Source organism: Oryzias latipes, chromosome 24, assembly GCF_002234675.1.
Source record: "Oryzias latipes chromosome 24, ASM223467v1".
In the NCBI taxonomy this organism is placed as follows: domain Eukaryota; kingdom Metazoa; phylum Chordata; class Actinopteri; order Beloniformes; family Adrianichthyidae; genus Oryzias; species Oryzias latipes.
Genome location: NC_019882.2, coordinates 13,474,232 through 13,492,036, shown reverse-complemented (window position 1 = coordinate 13,492,036; position 17,805 = coordinate 13,474,232). Strand labels below are relative to the sequence as shown.

Sequence of the window (17,805 nt, the reverse complement as noted above, 5' to 3'; positions counted from 1 at the left end):
AATAATGTATGAATCCACAAACAAAGCAAAGTCAAAACAATGTCAAGAGTGTCTAAAATTGTAAAACAGTCTAGAATTTATTCCAAGTGGTATAAGAAGTATGCGACTACTAAATAGATATGCCAAAAGGCGAACAAAAAGATTTCTTAAGTTTTTTTTACACCAAAAATTTCAAAGCAAAAAACTTTTTTGAAACATTCACGTTACATATGGAATGAAAACAATGCTTTAGTATCCTGGAATTTAAAAACATTCAATGTTTTTTTCTTTTCTGAAAGACTGCATTAATCTGGACTAAAGCTCCATTTCAAAAAGTGGCGTCCTGCAGCCTCATACCTCCTCTTGCTGTCTGGTCTTTCTGGTACAGGAGAGAGGGAGAGGGTGAGAGAGGTTGAGAATGGCATGTGAGGGTGTATGTGGGGCGACACAAAGGGGTCAGGAATGGAATGAGCTGTAACTTTTGGAGACTCACAGTAACCAAAAAACATTTACAATCACAAATGTGTTTTCTGTTTTAAAGTGGTTTTGTTCCATGGATACTTGGCTGTGTGTTCCCTATGATCCTTTATGTTTTAACCTTGTAGTTTTGTCTTTGATCTCAGTTCTAACATTTTACAGGTCTGTGCTGTTTGCCCCACATGTGATATGTTTCTAAGTTTACATCAAGTGGTATACAAATGAATCTGATTGGTTTAGTCGTGAAATATTTAAGACTCACTCGAATCAAAATTGTGTTTTCAACATGTCCTTGTGGCCTTTTTCTGATGATGGGGGACATATTTAAGGAAAATTTTGCTTAAAATTGGATTTCTGAGTATTTCATCATTAAAATCCTTGTGCATCGGGAGGAGACAAAAAAAATAGCTTCAATATTGGTCGCCATTTTTGTTGCACCACTAATATTAGGTTGGGAATATGAGTGGCTGTTAACTTGCAGGAGAGCATGTAAACAGAGAGCTCTCAGTAATGGAGAGGGGAAGGGGGGATGGCGTTGCTCCACGCACCCGGTTCCCCTTCCCCTCAGGTGAATTTCTAATGAATTACTGTCGCTCTGCAGAAACTAAAACCTAAAAAACAACACAAGTTCTTTGATTTTGGCTAAAAATCACATTATCATAATTACAGTAAAAGACCACTAAGAATGTTTTTCATGAATCAAACAATGATTGGAGTGGGACTTTAAATAGAAAAAGTTAGACTTGCTGAAAAGCATCCATAGAAATGAGAGTAATATTATGTCTTCAACCAAGCCTTGAGTGGTTGTTGACTGTTGATGTTAACAGATAAATGTTGACGATTCTGCCCTCAAACAATGCGTGATGCTCTCCATGACCTTCATTTGACACAAGCTTGAATGGAGAGCCGCCGTTGGACTCCACATGCTGGTCCAAACAGGCTGTCAGAACCCTGAGGTCAACATTGTTTGAATGTTTCCAGTTCAGTTTCTTTTGCTTATTCTCAACTTTCAAGCTACTGACATTGATTTGGTGGAGGACTGTTAACAAACTCTGACAACGTCATAAAGACGTCCTGCTAGCTCTCGTTTTGTACTGACCATGTTTACACCATGTTTACCTCATATGGCTATCTGCAAACTCTTTTGTGAGCTAAAACCTATTCAGCTTTGTGAGATTTGGGAGAAATAGGGTCTAAAGACAATACTTAGTTTCCAAATTTTTCACTTTCTTAAGGCAAGGACCCTTTGATTCCCAATTACTCCTCCTTCTTCAGCACTTGATCTTCTTCTCCTTATTTGAAAAATGCTGCAACGACAGATGTCCTCTTTGTATGAACTGTTGGCAGCATATTCCCCTCCTGCTTTGGGTAAGATAAAAAAAAAGACTGGGAGTTGGGCATTGTTTGCGGTGATGACTGCAGCTCCTAGAAAAATAAAGTTCTTCCTGGCAAAATTCCAACTACCAGCAATACAATCTGAAGTGGTCCACAGATTACACTAAATCCAGACTTGCAAAAATAAAACTAAGTATCATGGACAGGTGTGATCAATGCCCACAAAATCCCTGCCGTGCCCAAACCATGACGTGTTCTGGGACACATATTTTGCAGCAATTTCAAACATAATCGGATACCAGATTGATTCCTGTGCCCGCATAAGACTATTCGGTATTCCTGACACCAAGGTAAAGATGTCAGCAAGACAAAAAAATAACAATTTCCTTCACCTCAGTCATTGCAATCAACCATCCCCAATGTCTTAGGTCTGCGACACAATCTTCTTTTTAAAATTGGAAAAAATAAGATTCTCAGGTTCAACAGAATCCCTTACTTAATTATACCAGAGTTCAGAACTGAACCGAGACCCATGTTCTGAAGTGGGCCTGGGTCCACCTGTTAGATCCACATCAGACTTTACGTGAGCTTTCACAGTTGCCAAATGAACCAGGATATCTGGGGAAACACTGTGGTGCAAATCAGATTTACTGGTGTAAATTTGCCCTGAAAAGCTGCAAAAATGAAGCTGTTTCGTCTCTCTGGGGTGTAAGTTCTTGGTGCAACAGCCCAAAAAATGACTGGGAAAATGCATCCAGCTCCCTCCAGACTTCCACCAATCTGATTTCCGTCTCTGGAAGTCTGAGAACTTGTTCATCCCACATATTTCTTGTCTGCTTGGTCGTGCACTGAACATTGTTTTTGGGTGGCCGTAGCAGACAAACCTTTCCAAATGGGAGGAGGTTCAAAATGGATGATACTGTACTCTAGAAACTCAATGTCATTTTAATCAGTGCACAGCTGAATGACATCAGGCACTCCAAGAATGAGAACTCCACCCTTTTCTCAGGTAAAGCAGCTTGTAGTTTCATTTAGCAAAAAATCATTTTCTTTGTCTCTCACCTGTTTTTCACACATCATTACATTTAAATTAATGGCACTGAAGTAAAACAAATTTTTTCATATCTCAGAATAAAGGATGAAAAAGAAAAGGAAAAGGAATTATTTATTCTATGGAGCTTTGCAGCCCCGAAGGCTGCCTTTCTAACATCTAGTGCAGGGCTTTGCAGCCTGAGGCTCCAGAGCCACATGTGAATCTTTCACCTCTCCATTGTGGCTTTTTTAGCTTGAAGAAAAATGAAAAGTTTTTAGTTTTTTTAGTTTGTTTTTTTAAATAAAGTAAAGGAAAATAAACAATGACAGTATATGACTACAGTACCCATAATGCTCCAACAATCCATCAGACCTTTGTATTTTAGCAAAGTTCCTACTAAAACACTTTGACAGATTTTTTTAGCTCCGTGTACCACAGGAAACCGATTTGAGGTCAGTAAGCCCAACTAGAATTCAAACCTAAAGGGCTCTGGATTAAAAGGCTGATTGTCTATTTTTGAACAAATTAACAGATTTTAAGTGGCCCTTGTGGCTCAAAAAATCCCATAAGGGTTACTTAATTAACTCTGATTTAATTTTATTTACAAATTCTTGGCTGAGAGGCCCCATACAAAAATGAACAGTTTTTTTTATTATAACAGCTGACATTACACTGCCTACTGCTAATTGGTTACAATGAGATGGTCCTATGACACCGGGTGTCTTATTTAGAAAGGAAGTGTAAACCTCTGTCAAAAGTTATAAACTATTCAATATTTTGAAAAAATACAATTTTCTCCTTATTTTTACATTATATTTATGCCAAAAAGCAATCATTCATTTATATTTATCATAATAATCCTTACAAAATTCAAACCAGTGTTTTAATTTTCTAAACAAGACTCCTATACTGGGTTGTTGACATTGAGAAATCGACCTGAATAGCTCTTGAAGGGTTGAAGGTTGTAGACCTGATCTAGTGCAATAATCTCTTTGAGTTGCCACTCATCATCTTCCTTAGAGGTCCTGAATGTAACTGTAAGACATTTACTTGGATTGTGTGATATTGTTGGAGCAAAGGAGACCGTGTTATGGCTTTGAACTATTGCACTTTTTTTATTGACATCTTTTTCATCGTTTGTCAGGAATTTACATGAATGTCACACTAAACAGGCAAATGCAAATCTAAAAGAAAAAGTCTTCAATAGAATAGTAAAAGAAACAAAATATGAGCATCATTTGAGTTAAAGTAAGTTTCATAACAACCTTCTCATTCTGCTTCTGTCTTCAGAGTATTATTTGCTGAGTGGCTGGATTGGAATATTCACCGTGACGACAGCAGGGTGTCTTGTACTCCTTCAAACATAGGGACAGGTCGATTGACACAGTGAGCCAATCGCCTCAGGACTTTTAACCACCACTGAACTCTTGAGTTAGGAAGACTTGGTTTCTAGGATGTCTTTGTAACCAGATAACTTACAAAAGTAAAACACATTTGCAGCCTGTCTGGATTGTGTTTTTATTGTTCCAGCTTACATATTTTTGTTGTGAGTGTGAAACCTATAAAGACATCTTTCTGTTGGGAGTCAGAGTTCAAGTGAAATGCAAGCAAAAAGCTGATGAATAATGATGAAAAGTTCAGAATTTAAATTCCAGGCCAAAGAGATCCGTGTGCAGATGAAGTAGAATGAGTGGATGGCATCCACTCCTTTTGGGATACTGTCAAGTTTAGGAAAAGGGTTTTTCCGTGCATTGGTATGTTGCTTCTTAGCTGTAGGAATGAGGTTGTTTCTGTTGGTCAAGTTCTCTTCTTGAAAGGTTAGTGTCCTGAGTTAACTGGCTGACTCTGGGTGCTGCGGGTTTTAGTTCTTTCCAGTGTGAGGGGAGGCATGGTGCTGTGGTTTCGCCAGTTGGTGTTCACAACACCGTCTGGTTCTGGAAATAAAAGCAAGTAACAATGACTTGAATACACAAAAAAAGAAAAATTTGCATTTCTTTTTAAAATGTATAAGATTCAAGATGAACCTACCATTGGATCCTCCTCTGCTTATTTCAGTGTTCCCGTTGGAGTTCTGACGGAAACCAAGAGAAATGATGTGTTTATTGTTAAAAGCATTCTCCACAAGGAGGCAATGTATAATTCATATACATAGTAGTTTTGCTTTATTAGAAAAAAAACAATCATGTTTTTTTTTGTTTTTTTTAAATGTTTTTTTGTTTTTTGTGAAGTAGAATAGCATTGCCAGGACGTTAGCAGTATTTGCTGTTTTAGGTATTGTCACTTCTAACAGAACTCCTTCAGGGTCATTCTCTGTGGAGAAAAGGTTTTTAGCTCAGTACTTAAACATTCATACTAGCAAGCTCTTTGCTTCTTTTGCACCATCAGTTATATTTGGGTACCTGTGAACTTTGTTACAAGCTACATCGTAACAAATTTGTAACATTGCTTTCAGAAATGTTGTGCCAAAATCAAATCTTGCAGATGCAAACGTCACCATTAAGTTTATTTATATATGAGCAAAATTCAGTTTTTTAGCTAGTAGTCTATAATAAATAAAGATGAAAGAGTTTTTAGTCTGTGAATGAGTCTGTATTTCATGTAAAAATAATATACATAGTTTACAAGTTTTGTTTACATGAAATGCTATATATAAATTTGTAGAAACAAGATTGTTGTTGTATACAATGTCTAATAGATATCTAGCACAAGATGCCATCTATTATCTAGATAGAGGTTGCCTGAGTGGAGGCAAGCAAATGTGAACATTGGATGAATCTTCTCAAATGTGTGTTAAATAAAAAACCAAAATGTAAACTACAACAAAACCATTTCAGCCTTTCATCAGAAAAAGGATGTCCATACACTGCACTTTGCAGGCTTCGAGGGCCAGTGTGATACGTGTTTTCCAACCAGCCCGCTATTGAAGCTCCTTATTGGCCAAACACACCTGGTCCAGGTAATCAGCAGCAAATGAAGCAGGATTTCTGGAAAACCAGCAGGATGCCAGCCCTTAAGGCCTGGAGTCTGAGAGCCCTGATTAGGGCTTTTAGCTGCTTGTTGTGAACTTTGATAATTTAGGGTTAAAAATAAATGGCAACGTTTAATCTTTAAAAACCTATTTTTTCTATACGTAATCTCAACTATGAAGCTGAGAAATTTGACCAGCAGTTGACCCATTTATAAATGAATGATGCTTTTTATAAATGCTTTGTAAATTGCTCTAGTACCTTACCTGCTCAATAAATAAAGTATTTTTCTCACCATGATCACTATTTATATTTTGAGTGATCAAAAAATGGTTTATCTGTAATAAGAAAAACTTTCTGGACCTCATGCTGTTCTGGATTTTTCTGGCCAATGTTTTAAAGAGAGCAACTATGTAAAGAGAAGTGATAAACCTCTGTATTTATGTCTGAATGACTTTAGTTGTTAAAGAGTTTTTAATGTGCTCATATTCACTCATATCCAGAAAATACATGACATTTTAAGTGTTTTGGTGGTACGTCACATCATTAAACATTTCTTTTAAACGGTGTAATCTTTTATTTCTCAGTGGACATGACATGATTTGTACCTAATGAGGCTGGCTCGTTTTACAATCGCCACCATTCTTCAAAACTGATTGCTAATAGCTCCTCTCTAATTGCTTCTAATTACCAGCTAATGAATACCGATAGGCGTTGAACTCAGTATTTACACACTGATGATGCAGGCGCATCAGTGGAGGATGATAAAATGATGGTGAGGTTTGGGGAAAGACGTGACAGCAGCCGATGAGGAAGAAAGAAAAGAATTTCAGAGGAAGTTCTTACCTTTGTTTGATTCATGCCATAGCTGCTGCTAGATTTTCTGTGGAGGCCAAAGGGAGATACAAAAGTTCATCAGAGGGTTTGATGGTTTATCATTTCTGTGTATGTCAAAAGGTGACTGTTTTTTTTTTGGCTCCCAACTTTTGCTCCTCATTTATTGTATCTGGTTCCTTTTTGAATCTTTGACCGGACTTCAAGCTTAAAAAAAAAAAAAGATAGAACTTTTAAAATGATCCTAAATCATTCTGCAGCCAGACAAACATACACGAAATTATGAAATACTGCACATTCTTATTTTGTTTTATGAATAAACTGATTAGATAAATAAATAAAGGTTGATTATGAAGATGATTTCAGACTGCTGCCTCAATATTGCCCTTTAATAAAAAGAAAATGTACCCCAACTGCTCTCTATCTGTTGAAAAACCCTCTGAAACAGTATATTTAAAAACATTACATTCTATGCCTTCATGACCCCAGGAGCAGATTTCAGAAGATAAAGTTTAGAGTTCATGTGGTCAGGGGCAGAGAGATGCAGGGGGGCTGTTTTTCCCCTCCACTTGCCCCCCAACCTTTGAGTCAATATTAGTATTATTATTGACAAAGATTAGGAAATTATCAATACAGGCTTCTTCAAGCATTTCAAAAATAACAAAAGTAGTATTTTTAATTGAAATCTCGAGCCCCGAAAATGATTTGCTACACCCCTGTACAGTATGTGCCGGCCCATCTGGGTTTTAGGAATTTCTACCCATTCACATTTTGTTGTTGCTACTCCTTTGGATGAGTAATAGCAGTTAAAATGAATTCAGTTTTAATATTAATAACAGTAACAATAATAAAACAGTTTGAAATACATATTTTGCTCCTTTTATTTGTGTGTTTCTGTAAGAATGTGCATGGCAATGAGAAAACCCCAGTCCCAACAGATCATGGCAACCCAAGCGCAGAAAGCTGCCCTCATGCCAATCAAGTTGCAAACTCAGTCGAACACCCTTAATTTTAAAATGGCATTAACTGCTCTGCAGACAGGGAACACCCTTCATCCGAAACCACCCATCAGGTCTGACAAGTATTTAGGTTGGGCCTTTACTAAGGGATGAATGGTAATCAAAGCCTTCTTGGACCTGAAAAGTGAATGACTGAGTCGCTCCAAGCTGAGAGAGGGCATGGTTCATGCAGGTGAAGACAGGTGGCACAAATTTCAATTCTTTGCATTTTTCTGGCGCGACGAGCAACATTTCTAACATTTACTGAAGTCAATCTTTAATTGCATTTTTAAAAACTTTTAAAATCTTACTTTTGACAATTGGTGCACAAGGTAATAAGAAGGATGCTGAGGAGCATGAAGGCGACTGCAGAGAGAATGAACATTAGAGGTCCAAACCAGCTCAGAGTGCTGACCATCCCAATTGGAGCCATCGTCCTTTTCCTCTGAAAAACATGAAATAATTAACCTTTTATCCAAAAAAGTCTACCTCCAGAAACCCTAGGGGTTTGGCATTACTACGACAAAAGAATGTGCCTGTCCCTTTAAAACTAGCATTTTAAAGATTTAATACTCTGGAAACAGCAAAACAGAAAAAGGTTCATAACTTACACAGAACGAGCTTTAATCCTGCGACAATGGAACTCCAGCTGGTGTCAGTCATTCGGCTGCTGTTGCTTTATATGCTGCTCGGCGTTCAGGTGAACCAGGGAGGGGCTTCTCACTGGCATTTGCTATAGAAGGAGCCGCTGACAGGAAGCTATAGGTTTCCTGTTCTTACTCTCATGACTTTTTAGTAAAGCAAATCTGTGTCAAAGAACCAGTACTCCACTACATTCATCTTATACATATTTTGTTTTAAGCATTCATCTGTTTTTATGAAAGAGGCTACAAGGAAGATTTTTTTTTTCTTAAAAAATAGACGTTTTTGTTGTTTTCTAATTTAATAGATATAATAACATAAAACTGTCCCTAAATTTGAACTCTGTACTTTTTGGGTTTTTTTCCCATCATGCACTTACTTTTTTTTTACTCATTTAAGTAATTATTTGGAAGAGTAATTTTCACTTCAAATAAAGGACTTTTTTTGAAGGCAATGCAGCTCTTATCAAAGCACAGCTTGTGTGTCCTTAACTAGTTACTTTATGTCTGTTAAAATCAAACTCATCACCTAAACCAGCTAAATGTCGCCCCCTAGCAACACGTTCCTGCAGAAAACTATCAGTAAAACTATTTCAGATTTAAATCAAATGCATGTTAACTTAAAACATGCATTTTCTGGCAGAAGTTGATCTTAATTTTTGTGCTGCGAAAATATTCCGTTGTAGTTTTTTTTATTTATAATTGTACAAAAATGATATATTTATTATGAAGAAAAAAATGAAAGTGCAGTTACTGAGTCTTAGCTTCTAAATCTGATATTTGTTTTTTTGGAAAAATGCAGAAACTGGTTCAATGTAATCTACTTTGCTTTAGGGTGCAGCTCTAACCCTGTGTTATTTCATTAAAAGTGTTCTCAATGTAGTATAAAGCAGCATAAAGAGTTATCTGTTGACCCCAGATCTTCACGTGTGGATGTGAGTTGCTGTGAGGGTTTTGTGACAGAAGTGGAGATTATGGGAGTTCCCCCCCCCCCCCCCCTCCCCTACATTTCCAGTGGAACAGGTTTTAGGGCGTAGGAACTGACTATAACATTTTCATGGATCTTGCAGTGCAACATATTTTAAATGCAATTCCAGAGTTTGTTTTGAAGTGAAAGGTTTAAAGATAACCAGATAGACTTTTGTTGTATTTGGGAGTTTTTGTGTTCAAATGCTATTTTGTGTGTTTTATTTTGCACAAGATGTTTGTATAAAGTTTAACCTTCATGCATTTAAATTATTCTTAAAATGTATGTTTTACATTTCTGTTTATGTTCATCATTTTCGTCTGATTCTCAAAGATCTTAGAGGATACTAATGTGACATTCACAAAATGTTGGGTCAGATGAGCAAAAATCATTTAAAAAATATGTGAGGTAAACAGTACAATATTAAACAAAAATGTTTCCTTTTTTCAGTTTTTCTCTGGTGATCTTAAAATTTTAAACAGAAATGACCTGAAATAAACCAAATTGTGACTACGGCAATCTTTTTTTTTGCCTTTCAGGTCTTTATCTCTATAATCGGTGACTAAAACCCTAAATTCATCTATGAATTTATCCTGTATATATCCTACTTCTATATCTTTATTTTATTTATCTAACCTTTAGCATTTGGAGCAGACAGCAGAGCATTTCATTGTACAGGGAAACCCGTTTCCTAGCTGTGCACTATGGCAGAGATGAAACGCCATGCTAAAGACACACCTTCATTGAAAACAGCAGGTCCCCGATGCTCACTTAACAACCCCATACTATCGTAATCATCTGCTGAAACCCCACTTTCCTTGCAGCAGTTAGCCTGCTCCCCCTGCAAAGAGTTTGTTCAAGGCACAAAGCAGAATCAATATCCATGCAGCGTTAGCGGGGGAACACGGAAAACAAATATGACCGATTTAAAACATTTGTTCCAATGCTCTGAGCACAATTGGTGTGCACACAAATTCTATCAACAAGTCATTTCTGTTGGATCACCCCTGTGGAGGAAAAATGGATTTCACGGCTTGGGCGCACAAATCCACATGCTGCCGTAAACTTAATTAAGTTCCTGCTTCGTTTCTCGATTAAAACTGTCCTTAAGAAAGTAGAGTAATAAAAAATAATGCCATCATTGTTTTGCAAAGATTTAAATGAGCCTGACACTTGTCTTTCCACTGAAACTATAAAGTATCGTACATAAAGATTTTTCTTTCAAATAAAATCCTCATTTTCTGAGAAATATTCCTCCCAACTCAGCTGGATGGTTTGCTACACAGTATCTAAAACAAATTTCATGAACCAGTCAGTGATTTTCCATTGAAAACGTCTTTTTCAACATAGACTTTTGTAGAAATGCAGAGTCTGAGTAAACCACAGTTACAGGGTTGAAAGACACGCAGAAAACACTAACTCTCTGCATTCAGTCTCCCTACGTGAACTCAACTTTTAACCCTTGTACTATCCTAGGCACTTTAACATTGGGAGTTGGGTCATCTAGACCCACAAGACAGAGCGCTGAACCTTTTTTTCTTCAATAATTTTTGATCTTCACTGGTGTCCATGGATTCCATGAAATCTTTCCACCTTTATTCACCTTTGTCATAGTAGGGAGAACACGGCAATGTAAGGGTGGGGTCTTAGGATAGCACAAGGTTTAAAATGTGTCTGTGGATTGCAAAAAAAAAATGTAAAAGAACAAGTTTAGGTCACAGCTGTTTTATTTCACTCATTTATTCAAAAACAGTGTTGTTACATTCCAGATTGTAAAAGGTCAGCCTGTAATTGTCAAACAAGAACTACCCATGCACATTTAGAGTTGCATGAGTTATACAACAGTTTTCATTTGGTTATTATTTTTCAAACTAAATTAGCAAAGATTACATTTGATTATATGAGTTTTAAAAACCATGAAAGGAGGTTATTGATTGTTTACGTTGAAAACTTATTAGTATAGTCCTTAGCTTTTTAAAAATAATTGTAGGTTTGGATCTACTGAACACCTGATATTCAGGTTTGTAGACCTCTGGGTGGGGCAGGGCTGCTATCGGCTACAGCGGACAGGTAATACTTTGCAGTTCATCAGTTTGTAGTATTTGAATTTGAATTGAAGTAAAAAAATATAATAATATGTATAAATAATCTTTCTTTCAATTTAATCATTTAAAATAATAAACCTTTAGATATTGATACTGAAAAGTAAAACATGCAGGAACCACTCAAATAGATTTAAGATACTGTTTTTTTTGCATTATAAGGCGCTCTTAAAAGAATTCATTTTTTTATAAAAAAAAACAGTGCGCCTTACAATTTAGAGCACCTTAGATGGATTAATTCTGGTTTCAATTCAATTTTCAATTCAATTTTATTTGTATAGCCCAAAATCACAACAACAGTCGTCTCGATGGGCTTCGAAGTAAAACATGAAATCAAAAGGATCACGAATACAAAGAGTTCAATAGAAAAATACTAAAATGAACTAACAAACAGACTAAGCTATACTGGCATCCCTGCCCTTAGACCCCCCTTCGCGGTAAGGAAAAACTCCCAAAAAAACCGGATTCCGGAAAAAACGAAGAAACCTCAGGGGTGCCCACATGAAGGAGGGATCCTCCCCCAGGACGGACAGGCGATTTACCAGAAATCTTAGAGAAGAATTAACTTATCTAAATCTACAACTACATATATAAAAGTCCAGCAGACGAGCTTCATCCAGCTGTGGTTATCGGGACAGTCAAAGGCGCGAGTCGAGCCGGAGACAGGAACCACAGCCAGGTGTAGGAGCAGGAGCAGAGACGAGGTACTCGGTCAGGTACAGAGCAGAGACGAGCCAGAGATGAGCCAGAGGCAGGATCCACAGCCAGGTGTAGGAGCAGGAGCAAAGGCGAGGTAAACGGTCAGGAACTGGAGCACGGATGAGCCAACTGGAGTCTGGAAGCACTCCCACTCCCCAGGAGGGGAGAGGAAAAGAGGGACAATACATGAATCGCACTGCACCAAACAGAGGCATGGAGAACTAAATGATAAATTATGATCAAGAATAGAGGAGAGGAAGGGTAGAAGTAAAAAAGGAAAGAGGACAGAACCCCAGTGTACCATAGTTACCCCAGCTTCAACTTCTAGCAGCCTTTTAAAAGAAATAGTTATTATTAAGTTTAATTTAAACAAACTAACAATAAGTTAAATAATCTCTGAATACTAACTAGTCTGACAATAAGCCTGTCCAAAGAGGAATGTTTTCAGTCTAGCTTTGAATGTAGAAACTGAGTCGGCCTCTCTTACATGAGCTGGGAGTTTATTCCATAAGACAGGGGCTTGGTGGCTAAACGCTCTACCTCCAACCGTACTTTTACTAATTCTAGGAACCACAAGCAGTCCTGCATTTTGCGAGCGAAGTGTTCTGATTGGTTGGTAAGGGACTATGAGGTCCTTAATATAGGACGGGGCCATTCCATGTAAGGCCTTATAGGTTAACAGGAGGATCTTGAACTTAATTCTAGAATCAACTGGGAGCCAATGGAGCGAAACTAACACAGGAGTGATGTGATCTCTTCTGCTGGTTCCAGCTAACAATCTAGCAGCTGCGTTCTGAACAAGCTGGAGACTTCTTAAGGAACTCTTAGGACACGCTGCTAACAAGGAGTTACAGTAATCCAGCCTCGACGTAACAAACGCATGGATGAGTTTTTCAGCATCACTCTTAGAAAGTATATTTCTGATCTTAGCAATATTCCGCAGGTGAAAAAAGGCAGTTCTACACGCCTGAGATATGTGAGCCTTAAATGATAAATCCTGGTCAAGTAAAACCCCAAGGTTTCTAACTGTGGAATTGGGGGCTATACTTATACCATCCAGGGAGACTATCTGAGCAGACAGAGCATCTCTGAGGTTTTTAGGACCAAGTATAATGACCTCAGTTTTTTCTGGGTTCAAGAGGAGGTAATTAATTGTCATCCAGGTCTTGATGTCACTGATGCAGGCGTTCAGTTTCTCTATCTGGTCATTCTGGTCAGGCTTCATGGATAAATACAACTGCGTATCGTCGGCATAACAATGAAAATTAATGCTGTGTTTCCTGATTATGTTTCCTAGGGGTAACATATAAAGCGTAAACAGGATCGGTCCCAAGACTGAGCCCTGTGGGACTCCATAGTTGACTCGAGTGCACTGAGAGGAATGGCCATTTACATTAACGAACTGATACCTATCAGACAGATAGGATTTAAACCACTGGAGAGCAGATCCTCTGATCCCTATGTCCTGCTCTAATCTATGGAGTAAAATACCGTGGTCGATAGTGTCAAAGGCAGCACTGAGGTCCAACAGGACCAGAATAGAAAGTAGTCCCTTTTCTGAGGCCAATAACAAGTCATTAGAGACTCTAACTAGTGCAGTTTCCGTACTGTGGTGAGGTCTAAACCCCGACTGAAAGTCTTCAAAGTGGCTGTTGTCCTGTAGGTGGCAGTAAAGCTGCTTAACTACAACTCTTTCTAGGATTTTAGAAATAAAGGGCAGGTTTGATATCGGTCTATAGTTGGCCAAGATGCTAGGATCCAAACTGGGCTTTTTCAGAAGAGGTTTAACAACTGCATATTTAAAAGACTGTGGCACGTAACCCGTTTCCAGAGAGGCATTTATCATTGTTAATATGGGATCATTAATTAGGGGAAAAGTTTCTTTAAAAAGTCTAGTGGGAATTGGGTCTAACAGACACGTTGAGGATTTGGAGGACGTAATAATTGATGTTATTTCCGCTTGATCCACAGCAGTGAAGCAGTCCAATGTTACAGAGGTTTCTATGGATGCCTCCATTTCTACCGCTTCAGCCTGTTCTGGGCTGATAGTAGGAATAACTTGATTTAACTTATGTCTAATATTTGAGATTTTACTATCGAAAAATGTAAGAAAATCATCAGAGCTGAGAGAAACAGGAGCATGTGGTTCTACTGAGCTCTGACTGCGAGTTAATTTAGCTATAGTGCTAAAAAGAAATCTTGGATTGTTTCCATTCTCTGATATTAAGGTTGAATAGTACTGGCTTCTAGCTCTACGCAGAGCTTTTTTATAATTTAATAGGCTATGTTTCCAGATATCCAGAGACTGCTCTGAACCGGAGCGGCGCCATTCTCTTTCCAACTTACGGGTTTCTCGTTTAAGAGAACGAGTTTCAGCGTTAAACCACGGTGCTACTCGGTTTTGTCTGACGAACTTAGGTTTCAAGGGGGCAACAACATCGAGTGTACTCCTGAGGGCTTGTAAGGCATCATTAACAAAGTGGTCATTTATACTAGGACTGATACTATGGGAGCTGGTCTCAGAGTATTTTCTCAGAATATCACTAAGTACTGGCTGAACTGTGTGTTTAAACTCAGACACAGAACGGTCAGTTAAGGTTCTTCTAAGCTGTTTCTTATTCACTGGGGCAGAAGGATGTTCCAGTGTAAGCTGGAAGGTAATCATAAAGTGATCAGAAATGATGGGGTTAAGAGGAAGGACACTCAGCTGGCTGATCTCTATCCCATGGGTTAGAACAAGGTCCAGGGTGTGCTTATGACAGTGAGTGGGTTCATTCACACTTTGGGTGAAACCAACATCATCTAATAAAGCTGCAAAAGCCTTTCCTAGGCAGTCACTGGGGTCATCAACATGAATATTAAAATCCCCTAATATTATAATTTGATCAGAATCTAAGACAATAGTCGATAGGAAGTCGGAAAACTCAGTTAAAAATTCTGAATATGGGCCGGGGGGGCGATAAATAATTATGAGTAAAACAGGTTTTCGAGTTTTCCTGTTTGGGTGACTTAAAGACAATATGATGCTTTCAAATGAATTATAAGCATTTTTAACTTTAGGGCTGAGAAGTAAGCTAGACTGTGATATTACTGCCAAACCCCCTCCTTTACCTGAAATCCTGGATTTCTGATAGTTAGCATAAGTGGGGGGGGGTTGCTTCATTCAATCTAACATAGTCATCCTGATGGAGCCAAGTTTCTGTTAAGGCTAAAAGACTAAGATTGTTATCAGTAATTAACTCGTTGACTAAGAGGGACTTGGAGGAAATGGATCGAATGTTTAATAAACCGCATTTAATTACATCATAATTCTGCTTGTGAGAACTGCTGTCTGTCACTTTAAGGTTTCTATGACGCGCTCCTTTCATTTGTCTTTCAGCACATAAACTAAAGCTAGGACCTACTTGACTTTCCCTGCATGGGTTTTGCACCGGCACTAACCCTAAGGGAGGCTCAGAAGAGCGTTTTACACTGCTGCTCTGCGCCCGGGTCTCGTCTCTGGATTGTCAGGTTAACAGACTAAGGCTAGCAGAAATGTTTCTAGAAAGAAGAGCGGCACCGTCCCGAGTGGGATGGACGCCGTCTCTCCGCATGAGACCGGGCTTCCCCCAAAACGCGCTCCAGTTATCCACAAAACCAACGCCGTTTTCTGGGCACCATCTAGAAAGCCAGCGGTTAAATGATGAAAAGCGGCTGTACATTTCATCATTGACTAAGTTCGGCAGGGGACCAGAGAAAATTACAGTGTCGGACATCGTCTTAGCCAGTTTACACACCGAAGTTACGTTTAACTTAACCACCTCTGACTGTCTCCGTCGGGCATCATTACCGCCTGCGTGAATCACGACTCGACGGAACCTGGACTTACTCTGAGCTAACATCCTAAGGTTCCCCTCGATGTCACCAACTCTGGCCCCCGGATAACACCTGACAGTAGCCGCTGGGAGCTCCACGTTTCTAACTTCAGAAGAGCCTATAACCAGAGTTGAGTGTTCAGCGGGTGTGTCGCTGAGGGGGGAGAACCTATTACTAACGTGGAGTCTCGGGTGCTCTAAGTTTTTGCGTTTAGCACTATGTTTCCTCCCAACCGGTACAAACCCCTGACTGTCTCCCGGCTGTTGGGAGGGCGCTGGGGTGCTAACTAAGTTAGCCCTGGTAGCGCGGCCCGCGCTACGAGTAACGACCTGGCTAGCCGGCTTAGCTTCCACTGTGCGGAGCCGCGCTTCTAACTGCTCCAGCCTGGCCTCCAAGTCTAACACAAGACTACACTTAACACACCTACCCCTATCTTCACTAAAGGAGGCAGGATCATCACTAAACATATGGCACATGGGGCAGGAGAGAGGAGGAGAGGCGGAAGGAGTGGTGGTGGCCATACTAGGTTCTAAGCTAAGGCTAGCGGTGTTTAAGTAAAGAGAAGTGGTTTATTTAGCAAAATGAGAAAAGTGAACAGCAAGCGGTTTAACAGTGGTGAATTCGCTAATAAAAGGTACTAGATGTGAATATTAACCCAGATAACCCTTAGAGTAAGCAATAGTAGTAAGGCTAATGCCAAACAAGAGGACAGCAGTCACACAGCTAGCACTGGGAATAGCTCACCCGGAAATGACGTCACAGTGTTTACTAATGCCAAAGCAATTTTGAAAGGGTACACGGCTCTCCGATAAAAGGGCAATTTGTGTTTTTTAAACATGTTTCAAGCAAGGTTGGGTGTTCTTGTAGATACGTTAATATGGCTAATATGGCGGATTGTGTTTTTTTCTATGATGTGTTACTACTGGGAGTTAGCGTAGTCACAGTAACATTTGCTTTAGTGCTTCAGTCTATTTTTAATTACGTGTTGCTAACAAGCTTGGAAGTTATAGGTGTTGTGAATATGCTACTTGCCATACATGTATCAGCGTCAAACTGTGTTTTTTTACTGTGTTACTAACCAGGTTGGGAGTTAGCGTAGGCTCAGTAATGTTTGTTTTAGCTGTAACAGTCTGTTTTTTTCACCTTTTAAACAAGGTTGGGAGTTACAAGTACTGTGAAAATGCTAACGTGTAGCGTGTTACAAACAAGTTCTAGAGTTACTGTGAACGCTGTTAAAAAAGTCTGACTGATGGACTTATTCTGACCATTTGTCTCGCTGAATGTGCTTTATAATGCCTTACATATGACATAAGTTTGAAAATATACCATTCATTGATGGTGCATATTGGTACGGACAATATGGTAAGTGGAGGTAATGTCAAGTTTTTACTTGTATTTGTATGTAGCAACAAGTTCTAATAACCCTTTTGGTCGAAACCCATGTCTGAAGGACATAGTGATTCTTGGAACAGACTCCAAAAAACTACTTGGCCGCTCTGCTTGTTTTCCATCTTGTTTGCCTTCTCCCTGATGATTACTTGAATGACATAATCCCAGGTTATTATATTCAGCGACAGGAAAAGCAGGGACAACTGGAAAACAATCAGGGTGGTAGACCTTTAGGACCAGGATTGGGCAGTCATGTCTAATGGTAAAACAACAGGCACTTTCTCCTGAAACTGTTCCTATAGAAATAACTCTCAAATTCTAAGAAACAAAAGGTGTGTCCACCATCATACCAGCTCTCCTTCAAGAGAACTGGTATGACCACAGAAAGGAAATAACGTCTCAGTGATGGACATAAAATGTAAAGAAGATCTATGAATGCTTTGGGTTACAGGGAAGTATTTTCAACTTTCTTACTTTTTCTTTGCGTATTTGTTTACATCACATCCTAATTTTTAAACAGTAGTAGGTTC

General features: G+C 38.9%; 1 protein-coding gene across 1 annotated transcript; it reads right to left on the bottom strand.

Annotated features, from left to right (window-relative positions):
* Positions 1 to 3,915: 3,915 nt before the first annotated feature.
* LOC101166101 lies at positions 3,916 to 8,462 on the bottom strand. The gene is made up of 5 exons (XM_020714740.2): positions 8,234 to 8,462; positions 7,934 to 8,067; positions 6,637 to 6,673; positions 4,853 to 4,895; positions 3,916 to 4,758 (listed from the first exon to the last, which is right to left on the bottom strand). The coding sequence occupies exons 2-5, from the start codon at positions 8,053 to 8,055 to the stop codon at positions 4,643 to 4,645; spliced, it is 318 nt and encodes a 105-aa protein (XP_020570399.2). The 5' UTR covers positions 8,056 to 8,067; positions 8,234 to 8,462; the 3' UTR covers positions 3,916 to 4,642.
* Between the last annotated feature and the right edge of the window lie 9,343 nt (positions 8,463 to 17,805).